The 17,942-nt window shown below is 26.6% G+C and overlaps 4 protein-coding genes across 5 annotated transcripts; 3 read left to right on the top strand and 1 right to left on the bottom strand.

Annotated features, from left to right (window-relative positions):
- Positions 1 to 1,778: 1,778 nt before the first annotated feature.
- LOC127282352 (negative elongation factor D) lies at positions 1,779 to 5,077 on the top strand. The gene is made up of 11 exons (XM_051306528.1): positions 1,779 to 2,417; positions 2,534 to 2,753; positions 2,831 to 2,938; positions 3,069 to 3,218; positions 3,293 to 3,423; positions 3,510 to 3,697; positions 3,782 to 4,034; positions 4,265 to 4,475; positions 4,573 to 4,713; positions 4,777 to 4,906; positions 4,989 to 5,077. The coding sequence occupies exons 1-11, from the start codon at positions 2,242 to 2,244 to the stop codon at positions 5,021 to 5,023; spliced, it is 1,743 nt and encodes a 580-aa protein (XP_051162485.1). The 5' UTR covers positions 1,779 to 2,241; the 3' UTR covers positions 5,024 to 5,077.
- LOC127282370 (protein stunted-like) lies at positions 5,078 to 6,569 on the bottom strand. 2 transcript variants are annotated; one of them, XM_051306554.1, is made up of 4 exons: positions 6,421 to 6,569; positions 5,952 to 6,082; positions 5,830 to 5,867; positions 5,078 to 5,209 (listed from the first exon to the last, which is right to left on the bottom strand). In XM_051306554.1, exons 1-3 carry the CDS (start codon positions 6,447 to 6,449, stop codon positions 5,854 to 5,856), a joined length of 174 nt encoding a protein of 57 aa, XP_051162511.1. In that variant the 5' UTR covers positions 6,450 to 6,569; the 3' UTR covers positions 5,078 to 5,209; positions 5,830 to 5,853. The 2 variants fall into 2 exon arrangements, with proteins under 2 accessions (XP_051162511.1, XP_051162510.1); XM_051306553.1 differs by lacking the exon at positions 5,830 to 5,867.
- Positions 6,570 to 6,594: 25 nt separating this feature from the next.
- On the top strand, positions 6,595 to 8,040 carry LOC127282366 (uncharacterized). The gene is made up of 5 exons (XM_051306546.1): positions 6,595 to 6,743; positions 6,886 to 7,029; positions 7,161 to 7,267; positions 7,359 to 7,467; positions 7,633 to 8,040. The coding sequence occupies exons 1-5, from the start codon at positions 6,695 to 6,697 to the stop codon at positions 7,713 to 7,715; spliced, it is 492 nt and encodes a 163-aa protein (XP_051162503.1). The 5' UTR covers positions 6,595 to 6,694; the 3' UTR covers positions 7,716 to 8,040.
- Positions 8,041 to 8,333: 293 nt separating this feature from the next.
- Positions 8,334 to 17,812, top strand: LOC127282344 (glycogen debranching enzyme). The gene is made up of 26 exons (XM_051306515.1): positions 8,334 to 8,629; positions 9,365 to 9,641; positions 10,104 to 10,227; positions 10,301 to 10,490; positions 10,553 to 10,763; positions 10,845 to 10,979; positions 11,039 to 11,257; positions 11,325 to 11,560; positions 11,686 to 11,898; positions 11,968 to 12,162; positions 12,251 to 12,380; positions 12,465 to 12,588; positions 12,657 to 12,922; positions 12,991 to 13,149; positions 13,239 to 13,447; positions 13,510 to 13,713; positions 13,778 to 14,010; positions 14,101 to 14,190; positions 14,381 to 14,558; positions 14,653 to 15,009; positions 15,086 to 15,233; positions 15,314 to 15,677; positions 15,755 to 15,963; positions 16,051 to 16,236; positions 16,298 to 16,534; positions 16,614 to 17,812. The coding sequence occupies exons 2-26, from the start codon at positions 9,519 to 9,521 to the stop codon at positions 16,674 to 16,676; spliced, it is 4,803 nt and encodes a 1,600-aa protein (XP_051162472.1). The 5' UTR covers positions 8,334 to 8,629; positions 9,365 to 9,518; the 3' UTR covers positions 16,677 to 17,812.
- The last annotated feature ends 130 nt before the right edge of the window (positions 17,813 to 17,942 follow it).

Raw genomic sequence — 17,942 nt, 5'->3', positions numbered from 1 at the left:
AAAAAAATTAAATTTTTCTTAGGCACAAGATTTTATTGTATATTCTTGCACAAAATACACCAAAAAGTGTAGAAAAAAATTGACTCCCAAATCCGAGTAGAGGAAGACCTTTATTACCACCAAAAAGTCATCCAGGACTACAAAAAACTTCCCAAAAAAATTAAATTTTTCTTAGGCACAAGATTTTATTGTATATTCTCGCACAAAATACACCAAATCTGAGTAGTATCTTTGTAATAATCGGTAATACTCGTAACAACGCGTAATATCGCGTAATAACGTGTAATATTCCGTAATAACGTGTAATAATTATAACATTTTTTCCAAATACCGACAAAAAATGTGTGTTATGAAGCTCAGGGTTGCTAGAAAATTACGTAACACTGAGTAGTATTTGTGAAATGTCTTATATTATCTTTGTAATAAACGGTAATACTCGTAATAACGCGTATATCGCGTAATAACATGTAATAATCCGTAATAACGTGTAATAATTGTAACACTTTTTTCAAAAAACCTACAAAAAATGTGTGTTATGAAGCTTAGTGTTGCTAGAAAATTACGTAACACTGAGTTGTATTTGTGTAATGTCTTATCGTATGTGTGTAATAAACAGTAATATTCGTTATAACGCGTAATATCGCGTAATAACGTGTAATATTCCTTAAGAACGTGTAATAATTATAACACTTTTTTCTAAATACCTACAAAACAAGTTGTAAATTTAGATGTTCATTAACATCTCATATAACATGTTTCTATAAAGAAAAAAATTTGTTTCCGCCACTTTGAAAAGTTTTATAAACGAAAGGACTACAAAGCTTCCTCCACGAGGAAGAAAAAAAAAATTTTCTTAGGCAGACGATATTATTGCATATTCTTCCTCAAAATACACCTAAAAGTGTAAAAAAAATTGACAGCCAAAACCGAGTAGAGGATGACCCGTATTACCACCCTTAAGACTCTTTATATTTCTACAGGACCTTGAACAGACAAAAAGGTGCCTGATACACTTTATTATTATTGTTAATTAACTTTTTTTATTAATTATTATTATTATTATTAATTATCTTGTAATTACTTAATTATTAACTATTTATTATTAATTGTTACTGATTTTTATTATTTATTTTAGTATATATATATATATATATATTAATATGTTAATAATTTATTATTTATTTATTTTAAAATTTTTTTTAATTTTTAAATATAAATACATTTGAAATTAGAAAATTAATGAAAAGATTTGTGTTTTTTTATAGGAAGGAATGATTACGTAATAATTAAAGACGTTGCAAATGTCCTTATATTAACCATACGACTGTTGGCCTGATGTGAAGAACCATGGCCTACTTGAGTGAATACTAATAAATAAACGTTTCTTCCTCTGACCAGTCAGAAATTATCAATTTGTCAACTTGTTTATTGAAAAAAAAATATTTCTGAATTTTGGCTATCAAACTTTAATATTTATATCTTCATTGTCCTTTTATTTTATTTTAGCCATTTTTTTTCTCTTTCAACATAAAAATAAATCAGAATTGTAATACTTAAAAATGAATGTATTAATTAAAGGTATATTTATTTTACATACGACTTACTTTATTAACACTTAATTAATTTATTCCAATTCTAATTTATTTATTTATTTTATTACTTATTATATTCTTTTTTTTATGTACTTAACTAGAAAAGTGATTTTTCCCTATTGTTCAAATTTAAAACTTCTTCGCGCGCTTAAATCGAGTACAATAATCGATTTATCGAAGTATCGAAATCAGTTCGCACATGCGCGTGAGAGAGCGTTGGCGCATTTTTGTTTATAAACATAAACTGTTTTTTTTATTTAAAATAATAATTTATTTGCATAATATTTAATTTTTTTTCATACTGGTAGTGACAGCTGTCAATTTACTATTTTATTTTATATATTTATCTAGAATTATGTGAAGAAAAATGTTTACTCAAGAAAGTGAATTCTAACCTATTTTTTCAGTTTTAATGTTTTGCCGTCTAACAAAATGTAATATTAAAAACAAAACTTGATAGTTATTCATAATATAATAAGTAATCAATTGCATCAACGTTTTCAATAACTTACAGTACTAAATGTAAAATATTAAAATATATGGAAAATAAGTGAGGTTAAATATAGTGTATTTTACCAGTTATTGGAGAATTAAGAAGATAATAGTTAAAGAAGTAAAAATTAATTAATTTCTTAAAAAATAAAAAACAATGGAGTCTGATTATGAAGAAGATCGTGGTACTTGGGGAGACGATATGGGTCGAAGTGATGATGTCAGTATGGAAGATGCGTTAGAAAATCCTCGCGAAGTCTTAAATGAATGTTTAGAAAAATTTAAAACACCTGACAATATCATGGAACCAGGAATATTTAATCAGCTAAAAAGGTAAATAAAAGAAAATAAATATAAATAATTTAATACATTAGGTTCGCTTACAAAAAAACAAAATTTAAATTTGTTCTGTAATTTGTGTAATTCTATAATTTATCATTCTCGTTAAGGTATTTTCAAGCCGGTGGAAATCCTGAACAAGTTATTAGTTTTTTGTCAAAAAATTATACGGCTTGCGCACAAATGAATAATCTTTTGGCTGAATGGCTAATTCTTGCCGAAGTTAAAGTCACCGATGTTCAGGCAATGATTGAAAATAATTTAAAGGATATGGTTTTAAAAACATTCGAGCCAAAGAAAGCTGATAAAATTTTCACCGAAGAAGGAGAGGTATATTTTTTTTTTTATTTGAATAAATAATTGAAAAATATTCAAAAAAAAATTGATTTAAATGAAAATTTTTCTAGACACCAGCCTGGTTAACGGAAATGATTCAACATCCAACTTGGCGATCATTAATTTATAAATTAGCCGAAGATTATCCCGATTGTTTAATGTTAAATTTTATTATAAAGGTACATTTTTTACTTTTATCAAAATTCTTTTATTTTTTGCATTTTGATAAAATTTATTTCTTTAGATGAAATTTTAAATTAAATGTAATAAATTTAAAATTAATTATTCTTTTTTAAAATTTTTAATTAGCTTATTTCCGATGCTGGATTCCAAGGTGAAATCACAAGTATTTCAACAGCTGCTCAACAAATAGAAGTTTTTTCTCGTGTTTTAAAAACCGCGATTTCTGGATTTTTGCAAAACACCGAAAATTGGCAATCGAGTATTCAAGAATGTGCAGTAAGTTTTGATTTAATTTTATTTTTATCGAAAAATCTAATTTTAAATGAGTTTCCCTTTTTTTTTTTTTGAAGAAAATGGTCTGTCACGGTCAACACACTTATGTTTATAGTCAAGTGTTGTTGCAAATATTATCACAAGAGCCACGTGGTGGTTTTATGATGAAACGACTATCTCAAGAAATTACAAAATGTGCACAACAAAAGTAAGACAAAATTGATTTTTTCCTTTTTTGTAGCCGTATTTTATTTTTTTTAAAAAGAGAAAAAAATAATTTTATAATAATTATAGTCGACATGATGTTACACCAATTACAATGGCTCTAAATGGAGCCGCAGCTTTTCCGGCAGCATCACAAGCTTTAGCATCAATGTTGTCTCGTAATACTCTTAATCCAGCCGATATTTCACTTTTATTTCGAAATTATTCAACAGCTGATCCTCCTTCAATTGAATTAATTAGAAATCCACAACTTTTAGGTAAAATAAAAAATTTATTATAAATTATTATTATAATATTTAAATTTTTTCTATTAATAAAATTAATTTTGTTTTTTTATTTAGAACTTTTAATTGACGCTCTATTTAAACCGGGCGTTAAAGTGAATCAGGAACATAAGCCAAAATATATTTATTTACTCGCTTATGCAGCGAGTGTTTGTGAGACTGCTGCAAAAAAATCAAATCCACGTAAAATAAATAAAGACGAATTAAAAACGACAATTCAAGCTATTGAAAAAGTACACAATATTTGTAATAATAATAAAGGCTCAACGGAATTAATTGCTGAATTAACTACCATTTATCAATGTATCCGGTGAGTAATTAATTTTTTGTTCGCTTTTTTTTTTAATATTGAAAATGTAAATAATTATTACAATAATTAATTAGTATAAATAAAATAAAATTTAATATAAAAATTAAGTTGATAATAAAAATTTTAATTTTTATAAACATTTTCATTGAACTGAAGAAATATTCTTCGGAATTATTAATTATTAATAAAATTCTTTCTGTTAATAAATTTTTTACAAATTTTAATTTTAGATATCCTGTTGTCAGTATTGGTGTGATCCGCTGGGTAGAATATACAGTAACTGAACCCTCGTATTTTAAATTGTGCACAGAACATTGTCCAATTCATCTTGCACTATTGGACGAAGTTGTAATTTGTCATTCACTTTTGCATCCAAAAATTCTACAACTTTTGGTCCGTTTATTCGAGAGCAAACAAGATGAATTAGAAATTCTCGTTCAGGTACATAATTGAAAAGGAAAATTTTTTTTTAATTTCTCGTAATATTTACAATATTGGCTTTAAAAAAAAAAATAATTAATGAATTTTCTTTTCACAGTTGGAAATGAAAAAAATGCTTCTCGATCGAATGGTAAATTTATTGAGTCGTGGATGCGTTGTGCCCGTGGTTTGTTACATAAAACAATGTTGGCAACGTGGAGACACTGATATTTCTCTAATTCGATATTTTGTCACTGAGGTAATTTTCATTATAAATTTTAATATTTAATTAAAATAATTAATTAAAATAATTAAATTCAAGGTTTTGGAAGCAATTGCTCCTCCATATTCAACAGAATTTGTTAATTTATTTTTGCCAATGGTGGAAAATGAGGAAATCACAGGAACAATGAGAGGCGACAACGAAAATGATCTTGTCTCTGAATTCATTGGTAATTTTCATCTCACTATTATTTTTCTCCCTTTTTTTCTTTATATACGAAAAAAATATGATTTGTTTTTTTTTTTTTACAGTTTATTGCAAAGCACACAGTCCAATCGTGAGATGACGATTGAAGAATTAAAATGTAAATATGGACAAATAAACGAAGAAAAGAAAAAGATTCAAATTGTGAAATGAAAATTTATTTTACATAACGAAGAACATGATAGAACTTAAAATAATATTTTTTTTTTTTAAGGGTATAATTTTCTATTTGACTGTGTATGATTGAATGCCACCTAATTGTCCTTCCCTGAAACAATATTATTGTCATTTTAAAAAAAAGAAAATTATAATTTATTTTGTTACATCAAAATTTAAAGTAAAATTAGTTTTGTTTTAGACTTGTAAATGGGAGCAAAATAATAAAATTATCACACACACATGTATTAAAATAAAAAAAATAATACGAAATTGTAAAATTCAATATTCTTGTTAGATATATAATATTCAATTTTTAATAATTCACAAAAACTCTCGTGATTTATCAGAAATATTTGTAAAATAAATATTTACCGTAGTATAATATATAGTTATACTTTATAATAAATTTTTATTAATAATATAAAATAAATTCGATTTAAAGAAATTTTTGTTCATTTATTTCAAAAAAAAATATATAGTCCTTAATAAAGTTCAATTGAATTTTTAAAAAATTCAAATTTAAAAAAGTTTAATTATAGATTTAAAAAACTTTTTGTTTTACTATAAAAAATATAAAATTATGATTTATATGAAAATATACGAGTTAAATTTTTAAAAAAATATATATAAAATTATGTAAATGTGCAATAATTAAAAAGGATTTCATGCTCAATCTATCAAAGTCATGCAGTGTTATCACTTTTTTTTTCGTAACACGTAACGACTCACTTAATTCCTAATTATGTTTTTTTTTTAAGCCTTCTCAGCTGTAAAAATATGTTGTTTATTATAATAATTGTAAATATAAACTTTATTGAATGAAATATTTGTGCAAAATTATTAATACTCACTAATAGGTTTTCCATCTTTCCATTGTGTAAATTTAACATTTGCTTCGTCTCGTTTTGCAGCTTCTGCCCTCATATCCGTTTTAAGTGCCTGTCTAAGAAGACGAGCAGCAATTTGTGAATAATTGATGTAACTGAAATTAAAATATTTATAAATTTTAAATTAAGTCGTAAAAAAAATTATAATAGTGACCTAACCTAATTATTTTTTAAATTAGTGAACCAATTTGTATTTTTAAGGTTATATTGCTGAAATATGATAATCCATTATTTTCGCAATTAATGCATATATAAATTTATAAAGTCGAGAATATTTTTAATTTAGAATATTTAAATATTATGATCTTTATAAAAAAAAATCGCAGGATTATATAACTTTTTTTGTGAAATCAATATACAAAGGGCAGTAGACAAAAGATAAAATTTACATTTTACAAAACTTGGTTATTATTTCAAAGGATCAATTACTTACTTAAGTCCTGCTTGTCTCCACACCGACATGATTATTAATTAAATGTGTAATTTGTTTAAAAAGCCTGACAAATTTTTTTTTTAGCAAAAGTTAGGTTATAACCAACTCTCTGTCCTTTAACTGACTTCTGTCGATAAAGTAGAACTCTGAATGCCTAACCTAACCTCACCTAACCTTAAAAAATCCACATTACGACGACAAAACGTCAGCAAATAACAAAAGTTATTTACATTTATTTTTTAATAGAAAACACATTAGTAAAAATTAATTAATTATGGAGTCTATGGGACAGGAGGTTTCTTCTAATACAATTATAGGAGTTGGTGAGTTTTAAATATATATACATTTTATTTCACCATATTTCTATAAAAAAAAAACAATGACATCTAGAAATAAGTTCTGTAAAATGGATTTTTATTATTATTTTAATGATTAAGATTAGAAAAATTTTTTATTATTTATTAGCATGGCAATGGATAGCTTCAATTGGTTGGTATTTAGTTGGATTATGTTTCATTTTATTAATGGCATCGTCTTATTTGCAAGAAAAATATAATAGTTGGAAATCAAAGAAAGATGAGGCAGAATATTCGGCAAAATATCATAAAGGTATTTATTAATTTTATTACCATTAAATATTAATGCTTGAAACTAGATTATAGATTGAATTTTAAAAATTTTTTTCCCTCGAGTAAATGATGTAAATTTCACTAATTTATATGTTTTTTTTTTAAATATAGATCCGGACATTGTTTATCAAAGACTAACCGCAATAGAGGATGCTAGAAATCGTATGCAGGAAAAGTATAATCAAGATTCTGAAACTTGCAAACAAAAAGCTGAAGAGGTGATTTTAATTAATTAAAAAAATTTTACTTAAAAATAATAAATTAATAATTTGTGATTAATATTCTTTTTATCTATAAAAAAATATATAGAATAAAGAGAGAAAGAGACAAGAATTACTTAATTCTTCGGATGGAAAAAATAATGGCTATAAACTAGGAGGTTCAACTAGTGATTCTAAATCAAGATTATTAAAACAAGGTAAATTCGATAATTAAAATTCAAATTAAATAATTAAAAATTACTATCCCTTATTATTTTAATGAACAAAAATCTTCATTAAATAATTCTAAATAGAAGGGAATTTTAATTAATTATTTATAAAAAATTGTTTATTTGTGTTATTAAATGAATAATTATTTTCAGAATACAATCCACTAATGGGTAATTCCAGTAGAGGTTATCGGCCTCCAAAACGAAGTTGTTGTGGAAAAGGTGGTTGTGGATAATAAATAAAAATCTCTTCCCTTTAACTACTATAAAATTATTAATTTTCTAAATTAATTTAAATAGAACATTTTAATTTTAAATAATCTATTTTTAAATCAATTTTTATTGAATTAGTTTTTTAATTATGTAATATTAAAATTGTATAACAATTTTATATGTACAAGGCGTGTTGAAAAAAAAAATTTTATATTTAAAATTCATAGGAAAGGAAATGATTAATTATTATTTAAATAAGTTAATTTGATTTAAATACGCATAATTAAAATAATATAACATAAGATGATGAATATTATAAAAAAAATAATAAAATCTGTCTGAAATTTTTTTGGTACATTTTCATTCAGTTTTCTCAAAAATTCTTTTAAAAAAACAACCCCTTTAACACTACACAAAAAATACAGACAATTACTAAACATGAGAATTATCTTTTAAAAGAATTAGTTACATTTAATATTCTACAATATTATTAATAAAAGTAGTTTGTGTTGATGAATTTTTAAATATACCGCGCAAACTCGTTACATGTGATTTCACCCTAAAACTAACCCTAAAAAAAATGTTGTAGAATCAGCTTTAAGTTCATTGTTTTGATTGTGACAAAAATTTTTGTTAATTTGGAATGAATAAATAGAATAATATTCAACTAATTACAAATAATTAGTTGTCTTCATTTTTATAAAAAAAGAAATTTTTAATTAAAAAAAAATATATAAACAGTGGAGATTTAGTTTGATTCTCCCCCGCATTTATGACCTTCAAATTTTTTTCACATTCAAATAGAGGTCAAATTTGAAATAAACAATTGTTTCTAGTTTCATTAGAGATTTTTTTTTTTAATCATTATTGTATGTCACACATATTAGTAGATTAATTTTCTATTTTATGAAGGAACACTATACATAACGTACCAACTGTAAGTGTATTTTTATATTTTTTTATTGACAATTTTTGTCTTAACAAAATATCAATGTGCAGCATGTATTAAATTTCTAATGCATTAAAAATATTTTCAATGTCAGCTTTAAAAATAAAATTTTTTATTTTACGAAAAAGCTTATCTAAGTATTGTTTATATATTAAAATATTTATACTTTCTTACACTTAAATATTATTGTTACAAATAGTTAATAATATTATGAGAATAATTTCTAATACAATAAAATTATTTATCAATAATTTTTGATACGGTAAATAATATTTTATTATAATATAAATAATACTTGATAAAATAATAATTTACATTAATGAAATTTTTTTAATTTCTATGTTATTTTGATTCTCTACTTTCTACTTATAAATATTAATTTATTAATTAATTGCTTTGCATAGGATAGATAAAATGGAAAATATCAAAGAAATTCTTTGAAATGTATTTTTTTTATAAATTAATATATATATTTTTTTATTTGAAACAAAATATCGAAATTGAAACTTTTTTGGTTAAAATATGAAAAATTGTTTTTTTAATATTTTAATAGCAAAAATTATAAATAATTTATAATTTAAATTTTGTTGTTTTTAGTTAAAAATAGAATCAGCATGAGAAAAAAAATGTTAATCGTGATAAATACTGTTTGTCTTCATCTCTTGTTATTAATATCTAATTTAACAAGTTTATTATCTGACGAGATATATCTATATTTTATAGGCAGCGAACAAAGAGGAAATCTATATAATTCTATTAAAAAAAAAAAAAATAATTAAAAAAAAAAAATGATAAGATATCGGATGCAAAGTTTAACATAAATTCAAGAAATTTCTTTAAACCCGTTTGCTTTGCTTTTTCATTTGCTTCATTATTTATGGATTCAATGGTTGCTTTAAAAAAATTTGTTTGTGAAACAACTCAGGAATTTATCAGGAAATTTCGAAATTTTATTCTACATGTATTTGCTTGCCAATTTCTCAATTTTCTCTGGTCTAATGTAAGTTTAATTATTTGTTAATTATATGAATCAATTTATTGATGTTTTCAATTTAATAAAATCTTTTTGAGACCTTGATATGATAAAAGATTGTTTAAAATGAAAATAACAATAGATTAAATTTCACATGATGATGAATTATTTTTTATACCCTTGATGGATTCATTTCAAACAAATCGACAAAACTTGGAACAGGAAATGTTTCTGTTATTCTTTACTAGAATTAAGAATGTAACTCTAGAAAATAGAATAAGGGCAGACTTTTTCTTTTATGCATGTTCAAGTAGCAAAACTGAGTAATATTATATTTTACGCTATGTAAATGCTTTGTGCAAATTACTTATATTAAGACAAAATGCTAGCTAAACGCTTATTTGTCATTTTATCTGTAAGTACTTAGCATGTTTTTTTTTTTAAATTATTTTCAGTGATTAAATAATTTTAATAATTTCAAAATTTTAGACACAGAAGAAAACAATGACAATGGAAGGATCATCTGAAAGCAGTCAAAATATTGAGCAAGTGAGAGTTTTAAGTTTGAATAAAGGAGAACATCAAGATGGAACTTTGTATAGACTGAAAAAAGGTAATTGATTTTCTTTTTTGTATATTTTTGCAAAATATTTATTGATTCACATTGATTTGATTTTTAATTTTAGAATGGCAAGTTCAATTTAGACTGGGACCATCGCTTCTTGGGAGGAAAATTGATATTTTCGTGAATCATCCTTTGACGAAGGATCAAAAATACGAGAGACATGTTTATCGACAATTAAAATGGAATAACGAAACTGCAAATTTAAATTTAACATCCGCGGGATCATTTCATTACTATGCGACGGATACTAAGTAAATATTTCTTTTTTTTTTCAAATGATAAAATTATTTTCTCATTGAAATTTTTCTTCTAGAATGGAGAACGGTGCAAAAGCAATTGCCTCGGGATATCTTTTGGTTGATCCAGAATTGAAAATTGGTAAAAATGACGAGTCACTTCCTATTGATTGCATTCAATGTCATACGGTTTTGGCAAAATGTCTTGGACCATTTTCCACTTGGGAAAACAAACTATTAGTTTCCAAGAACTCCGGATACAATATGATTCATTTTACTCCAATTCAGGTTTTTAAAAAAAGATTTATTTTCTGTAAAAAAGAAATTTGTTTTAAATTTAAAATAATTAAAAATTTATTTTTCCTTTAGGAACTAGGAGGTTCAAGATCTTCATACAGTTTGAGTGATCAATTAAAATTAAATCCCTCATTCAGCAGTGGAGAAAAAGAAACAACATTTGACGATGTTGAAGCTTTAGTCAAAAAAATGCGCACCGAATGGAATGTAAGATTTTCCAAAAAATTAATATTTAAATGGAAAATTTAATTTTCTTTAATTTTTAGGTACTGAGCATTTGTGATATTGTTTTGAATCATACGGCGAATGAAAGTTCATTTCTTTTGACAAATCCGGAATGCACTTATAATTGTTCAAATTGTCCATATTTACGTCCATCGTATCTTTTGGATGCAACACTTTTTGAATTGACTATTCAAGTTGGAGCTGGTGAATGGGAAATGAAAGGAATTCCCGCCGTTGTTGAAACCGAGGAACATCTCAATGTAAAATTATTGTAATATTGCAAAAAGGAAAAATTCATAAATATTTTATTAATATTTTTATTTTTAGAGTATTCGTTATGCACTTCATTCGCATTTTTTGCCACTTATTAAAATTCATGAGCTCTATATTTTGGATGTCAATGAAACTGTCGCTGAATTTTTAAGCCTTGCCAGAAATCAAATGCCACATGAGGAATCGGACATGGAAATGGAATCGATTAAAATTATCAGAGATGAAGAATTTCGAAGATTGAAGGCAACTATCGATAAGTCACTTGCTTTACGATTATACAATACTTATAGGTAATAATTTTTTTTTACATTAATTTAAATAATTATAATAATTAATTAAATACTTATAATAATTAATTAAATACTTACAATAATTAATTAAATAATTATAATATTTATTTATATTAAATTTCAAGAGTTGATTGTTTCGATGAAGACACTCGATTGAAACGTTGCGCCGAGGATCTTAGGAAAAAATTACAAGAATTAAACGACGCAATTTTAAATGAGGTACAAAATAATTTAAACGCTGCCGTTGAAAATACTATCGCTGGTATTCGCTATTTTCGAGTACAATCGGATGGACCAAGAATCCAAGAAATAAGCGAAAGAAATCCTCTTGTTCCAAGGTAGAAATTAAAATTCGAAGTTTAAATTTTCATTTTTGTGAATTGAATATTAATTATAGGTTTCTTTAGGTATTTTACTGATTTTGGAGCGCCGAGAAATTTAGTTGAACGAGAAGCAACAATGTACTCGGATGCAGGTCGATATTTAATGGCTCACAATGGTTGGGTCATGAATAGTGATCCTTTAAAAAATTTTGCTGATTCCGATTCGAATGTTTATATCCGCAGGGAATTAATCGCCTGGGGAGATAGTGTTAAGCTCAGGTAATTTTTTTTTACAATTGTATTTGGACCTTGAGAATTGTTTTTTTCAATTATTGCTTAAATAAATTAATTAAAAATTAATTTTCAGATATGGAGAAAAACCAGAAGACTCTCCATACTTGTGGAAACGAATGTCGAATTATGTTCAACAAATGGCTAAAATTTTTGATGGTGTACGATTGGATAATTGTCACTCGACTCCAATTCCAATTGCAGAGGTAATATTTTATTCTACTAAAAAAAAAAAATTTAATACATATTGCAAATTAAATAAATTTTAATATTTTTTTTAAAAAATTCAGTATTTATTGGACGAAGCGAGAAAAGTGAAACCCGATTTGTATGTTGTGGCAGAATTATTCACAAATTCCGATCATAAGGACAATATTTTTGTGAATCGTCTTGGAATTACTTCACTTATTAGAGGTAAAATTTATTCTTCAATTTAAAATTCATTTTTGAGGAAAAAAGTAAATTTTTTGTAAAATTTACAGAAGCGATGTCTGCTTGGGATAGTCATGAAGAAGGTAGATTAGTTTATCGTTATGGAGGTGAACCAGTTGGGGCATTTTTGCAATCGCGAATTCGTCCCTTAGTGCCAAGCATTGCTCATGCACTTTTTTTAGATTTAACTCACGATAATCCAAGTCCCGTTGATAAACGTAGTGTATTTGATTTAATGCCAAGCGCTGCTCTTGTTTCCATGGCATGCTGTGCCAGTGGAAGTAATCGAGGATACGATGAACTTGTACCTCATCATGTAAGTCATTTTTATTTAAAAAAAAAAAATAAAAAATAAATTATTCAAATTATTAATTTTATTTTTAGATACATGTAGTTGATGAAGAAAGACAGTACACTTCTTGGACTGATAATGAATTAGAGGAGAAAAATGAATCCCACGTTGGATTTAATTCAGGAATAATTGCCGCTAAAAGAGCTCTCAATAATCTTCACAATAATTTAGGACGAGATAAATTCTCTCAAGTACGATTACTTTAATATAATAATTTTTTGTAAAATATTGAAAGAAAAGACCGACAGATAAAATTATAAATTATTTTCTGTTGTTTTAGGTTTTTGTTGATCAAATGGATACTGATGTAGTTGCAGTGACTAGACACTCGCCGCATACTCATGAAAGTGTTGTTTTAGTTGCATTCACCGCTTTCAAGCATCCTGATCCAAATGCCAGTGATCTTCGTCGTCACATAAGATCATTGCGAGTTGAAGGTGTTGTTGAGGAAATTATTCTAGAGGCCTCTTTGGCTCACAAAGACGTCCAGTGAGTATTATTTTGTCAAAAATAAAAATTTATTCTATTTATTTATTTATTCAACATTCTAGAAATGGAGTTTCACCTTTCCGCTATCCGGAGAAATACGTTAAAGATGAAAAGACAATAAATGGAATCAATGAATATTCAGTGAAAATAAAGGAACACATTCAAATATGCGATTCTTCAATATTGGAAAAAGTTGATTCTGGTGATCCAAAAATTACTCAATTAAATTTTATTAATTTCCAACCGGGATCTGTTGTGGCAATTCGGTGAGTTTTTTTTTCTCTCTTTTTGAGAAATTCTAATTTTTTTAATGAATTTTTTATTTTGTAGTGTTTCACTTCATGTGAATATAAAACCAGCTCTTGGAAAATTACAAAATACTATTGCCACATTGACATCTTCGAAAGCTTCGGAATTACATGCAATTGTATCACGAATAAATCTCGCTGGATTGAATAAAATTTTATATCGCTGCGATCAAGAGGAACGAGACGAATCGAATAATCGTTTTGGAGTTTACGATATTCCTCGTTATGGACCTCTTGTCTATGCCGGTCTTCAAGGTAAATATTTTTTTAAATAAATTTATTACAACTATTAGATTAATTAATTAAATTAAAAATTAAATTAAATTAAATTTAATTTACCTTTAGGTGTTATTTCCCTTTTGGCTGATATTCGACCAAATAATGATCTTGGACATCCATTATGTGCAAATCTAAGGGATGGAAACTGGTTAATTGGTAATAATTTAATTAATTATAAGAATTAATTTCAAGAATATAACAAAAATAGGAATTAGTAAGTACAAAATTTTAAAACCGAAAATATAATAAGAAAATTAGCAAAATAAATAAACTAATTGCAAAAAATAGAAAATTTATAAAATTTGATAATTAAATTATAAGATTTGATAATTTAATTTTATTTTAGATTACATGTCGGCTCGTCTAAAAGAAGACGAGATGACAGCATCCCTTGGAGAATGGTTAGAACAAACTTTAGAGCCTTTGAAGACAATTCCTCGTTACTTGGTTCCCAGTTATTTTGACGTTATTGTCGTTAATGTTTACACTGCTTTACTTGATCAATGTTACGCTTCATTCTCAAGGTTCGAATTCATTTATTATTAAATTTATTTTTATTTTAATTTAATTATTATTAAATAATTTCTTAAAAATTAATTTATTAATTCTATATTTCAGCTTCGTGAAAGATGGATCAACATTTATAAAATTATTATCACTAGTGTCTGTACAAGTTGGTGGTACAGTGAAATCGGCGCAGCTTCCAGAATTATCTCCCAATTTGGAGCCACCGAAACCAATGATTAAAGAAATAAATGACGAAAAGCAACAAATTTGTTTGACATTGTCAGCTGGTTTACCTCATTTTGCCACTGGTTATATGCGTAATTGGGGACGAGATACATTCATTGCACTTCGTGGTCTTTTCTTATTAACCGGTAGATTCGAAGAAGCAAGATTTATTATTCTTGGATACGCTGAAACACTTAGACACGGTTTAATTCCAAATTTACTCGACAAGGGCAAATGTGCCAGGTAAAAATCGTTTTTCATTCAAAATTTAATATTTTACTATTTAATATTTAATATTTAATATAATTTCAAAAATTAGATACAATTGCCGTGATGCAATTTGGTGGTGGCTGTACACAATTCAATGTTACGTTCAAGAAGTACCAAATGGTCTTAAAATTCTTTCGGACAAAATTTCAAGACTCTATCCAACTGATGATTCACCTCCGTTGCCTGCAGGAGAAGTTGTACGTTAATTTTTAAATTTTTAAATATTTTTTTTGAAATTATTTTCAAAAGAATTAATTAAGAAAAATTAAATTTTAAGGATCAACCATTATATGACGTGATTCAAGAAGCGTTGACAATTCATTTCCAAGGTTTGTGCTTTAGAGAAAGAAATGCAGGAAAACAAATTGATGAACACATGTCAGATCGTGGATTTAATAATCAAATTGGCGTTCATCCTGACACTGGATTTGTATTTGGTGGCAATGACGCGAATTGTGGTACATGGATGGATAAAATGGGTTCATCTGAGAAAGCGGGAAATAAAGGAAAACCCGCAACGCCAAGAGATGGATCGGCTATTGAAATTGTTGGACTCAGTAAAAGTACATTGAGCTTTTTAGCTGAATTATATAAGCAAAATCTCTTTCCCTATGGTAGTGTGCAAAGGAAAAATCGCGATGGTAAAAAATTATATTAAAAATTTCTTCTTTTTTTTTTCCTTCTGTTTTTTAATGTATATATATTTGATTTTAATTAGGTTCTGTAATTACATGGAGCTATAAACAATGGGCTGATAAAATTGCCCTTAATTTTGAAACATATTTTTACGTTCACGAAGAAGCAAAAGATGGTGAATTACGTCCGGATTTAATTCACAGACGTGGAATTTTTAAAGATAGTCACAATGCCACACAACCGTGGGCTGATTATCAATTGCGACCTAATTTCCCCATTGCTATGGTTGCTGTAAGAAAATTTATATTTTTTTTTTTTTACAATAATATTTCAATTTAATTTCGTTTCAATTTATTAAGGAAAAAAATTTGTTCACAGGCTCCAGATATGTTTAATCCAAATCATGCATGGACTGCATTGAAGAAAGCTGAAGAAATTCTTCTTGGACCACTGGGAATGAAAACTCTAGATCCAGCCGATTGGGGTTACAATGGTTATTACGATAATTCGAATGATTCTAACGATCCAAAATTATCACACGGTTTTAATTATCATCAGGGTCCAGTAAGTTGAAATTTAGAATTTTTTTTTTTTCTTCTAAATAAATAATTTTTAACTCCCTCAGGAATGGGTTTGGCCAATTGGTTTCTTTCTTCGTGCTCGATTACATTTCGCTCCATTAGTTGGCGGTAAAGAGGAATTAAAACGAACTATCGAATCAACGGAGGCGATAATTTCTCGACATCTCATTGAAGCATCCACTAATCATTGGAGAGGACTTCCTGAGCTTACAAATAAGGACGGAGATTATTGTCGTGACAGTTGTCGTACACAAGCTTGGAGCGCTTCTACAATTTTAGAAGTAAAAATAATAATACTAAAAAATAATTTCAAATATTTAAAATTACAAGTTGTAATTTTTTGTGTCGATTTTTTTGCAGGTCTTACACGATTTGCGTAAATTAAAAAAAGATTTTAAAATTGACGAGGAAATTGGAAATTGATATAATTTCGCGTGTGTTCACCACCGCTATTTACACTTAGAATATATGAAATTAGAAAATGAACAAAAAGTAGAAAATTTTTTAATGCAACGAGAGAGATTATATACTGAAGAAAAAGCACAAAACACGGAGACACACGCATCCTTCACTCTTTTAGATTTAAATGATACACTCTCGCAAAGTTCAATTACGATCAATATTCTTCCGCTCGACGATGATGAAGAAGAAAAAGAAGATGAAGAAGAAGAAAAAGAAATTTCAAGTTCCGAAGAATTATCTTTCGCAAATTCTAAAATAATTCACAAAGCGGCTCGATTTATTTACAGTTCAGAATTCAATGATGATTTAAATAATGAAGAAGAAGTTGCGTATGTAAATTCTGAATTTCGTAATAGTATTGTCGATGATCGACAATCAATGGATCGTGAATTAAATATTGTTGATTATTACGAGAGATATAGTCCAATGACAGCGAAAGCATTGATAAATACACTTCTTCTTTCGCGAAAGGATATTTGTAAACAATGTGCAAAATTTGAAGACAGTGTTGTTTATAGTGATCGATTGATTTATGAAAAAAAAATTCTCACAGCCCGAGAAATGATTATGATACAATTTGAAAATATGATTAATTTTACATGTCTTCCAATAACGAGTCTTCAGTCTCTCCAATTTGGTGATTATATGCCAGTTTTTAATTTATCCAAGACAAATGCATCGGGGATATTTTATTTTTCAGCGCCATTAGATGTTTTTGATTTAAAATCATCCCTGGAGCCTGATATTATTTTGGAAAATAGTGAATTTAGTGGAATAGTCAATACTCATATTTATCATCGTCGTGAGAGAAAATTTTGTAATCGTCTCTCGAGAATTGGAAATTTTTCCATGAAATTGAATTCGAAGGATTTAATAAGTTGGATGAATTTACCTGAGGTGAAAATGAGAAATTTAAAAAAGGATCATTTAATTGAAGCGTCACAATTATTTCGAGAATCTCAACCAAATAGAACGAGTCTATTGTTATTGGAGCCATTAATTTTTATGCCTAATTTTCCTTCGAGTAAACGAAATTTCTCGAAAATTTCTATTAGTGACGCTAATAGTTTGACATTAGTAAAAATTGTTATTTTCTACACACTGGCCTTTTTCATTGTTACAATTATTACATTTTACATAGTTTATTTTACGTAGTTGCACAATATTAGATTTTATTGTCATTTTATTAAACAATCATTGAAATTTGAAACGAAGATTTAAAATTCA

This window comes from Leptopilina boulardi, unplaced genomic scaffold, assembly GCF_019393585.1.
Source record: "Leptopilina boulardi isolate dan_hultmark-lab unplaced genomic scaffold, ZJU_Lbou_2.1 LbouV2_30, whole genome shotgun sequence".
Classification (NCBI taxonomy): domain Eukaryota; kingdom Metazoa; phylum Arthropoda; class Insecta; order Hymenoptera; family Figitidae; genus Leptopilina; species Leptopilina boulardi.
This window is presented reverse-complemented; position numbering and strand designations above follow the sequence as displayed.

What these genes read in the sequence shown, in the direction of transcription:
- LOC127282344 (XM_051306515.1), top strand. Translation starts at nt 9,519, where the DNA reads ATGGATTCAATGGTTGCTTTAAAAAAATTTGTTTGTGAAACAACTCAG. An exon ending in GACGAGATAAATTCTCTCAA is followed by an intron (nt 13,150 to 13,238) that starts GTACGATTACTT and finishes CTGTTGTTTTAG; the next exon opens with GTTTTTGTTGATCAAATGGA. An exon ending in TTGGCTCACAAAGACGTCCA is followed by an intron (nt 13,448 to 13,509) that starts GTGAGTATTATT and finishes TCAACATTCTAG; the next exon opens with AAATGGAGTTTCACCTTTCC.
- LOC127282366 (XM_051306546.1), top strand. Translation starts at nt 6,695, where the DNA reads ATGGAGTCTATGGGACAGGAGGTTTCTTCTAATACAATTATAGGAGTT. An exon ending in TTCGGCAAAATATCATAAAG is followed by an intron (nt 7,030 to 7,160) that starts GTATTTATTAAT and finishes TTTTAAATATAG; the next exon opens with ATCCGGACATTGTTTATCAA. An exon ending in GCAAACAAAAAGCTGAAGAG is followed by an intron (nt 7,268 to 7,358) that starts GTGATTTTAATT and finishes AAAAATATATAG; the next exon opens with AATAAAGAGAGAAAGAGACA.
- LOC127282370 (XM_051306554.1), bottom strand. Translation starts at nt 6,449, where the DNA reads ATGTCGGTGTGGAGACAAGCAGGACTTAA. An exon ending in TGGAGACAAGCAGGACTTAA is followed by an intron (nt 6,083 to 6,420) that starts GTAAGTAATTGA and finishes TTTTAATTTCAG; the next exon opens with TTACATCAATTATTCACAAA.
- LOC127282352 (XM_051306528.1), top strand. Translation starts at nt 2,242, where the DNA reads ATGGAGTCTGATTATGAAGAAGATCGTGGTACTTGGGGAGACGATATG. An exon ending in ATATTTAATCAGCTAAAAAG is followed by an intron (nt 2,418 to 2,533) that starts GTAAATAAAAGA and finishes ATTCTCGTTAAG; the next exon opens with GTATTTTCAAGCCGGTGGAA. An exon ending in TTCGATATTTTGTCACTGAG is followed by an intron (nt 4,714 to 4,776) that starts GTAATTTTCATT and finishes ATTAAATTCAAG; the next exon opens with GTTTTGGAAGCAATTGCTCC.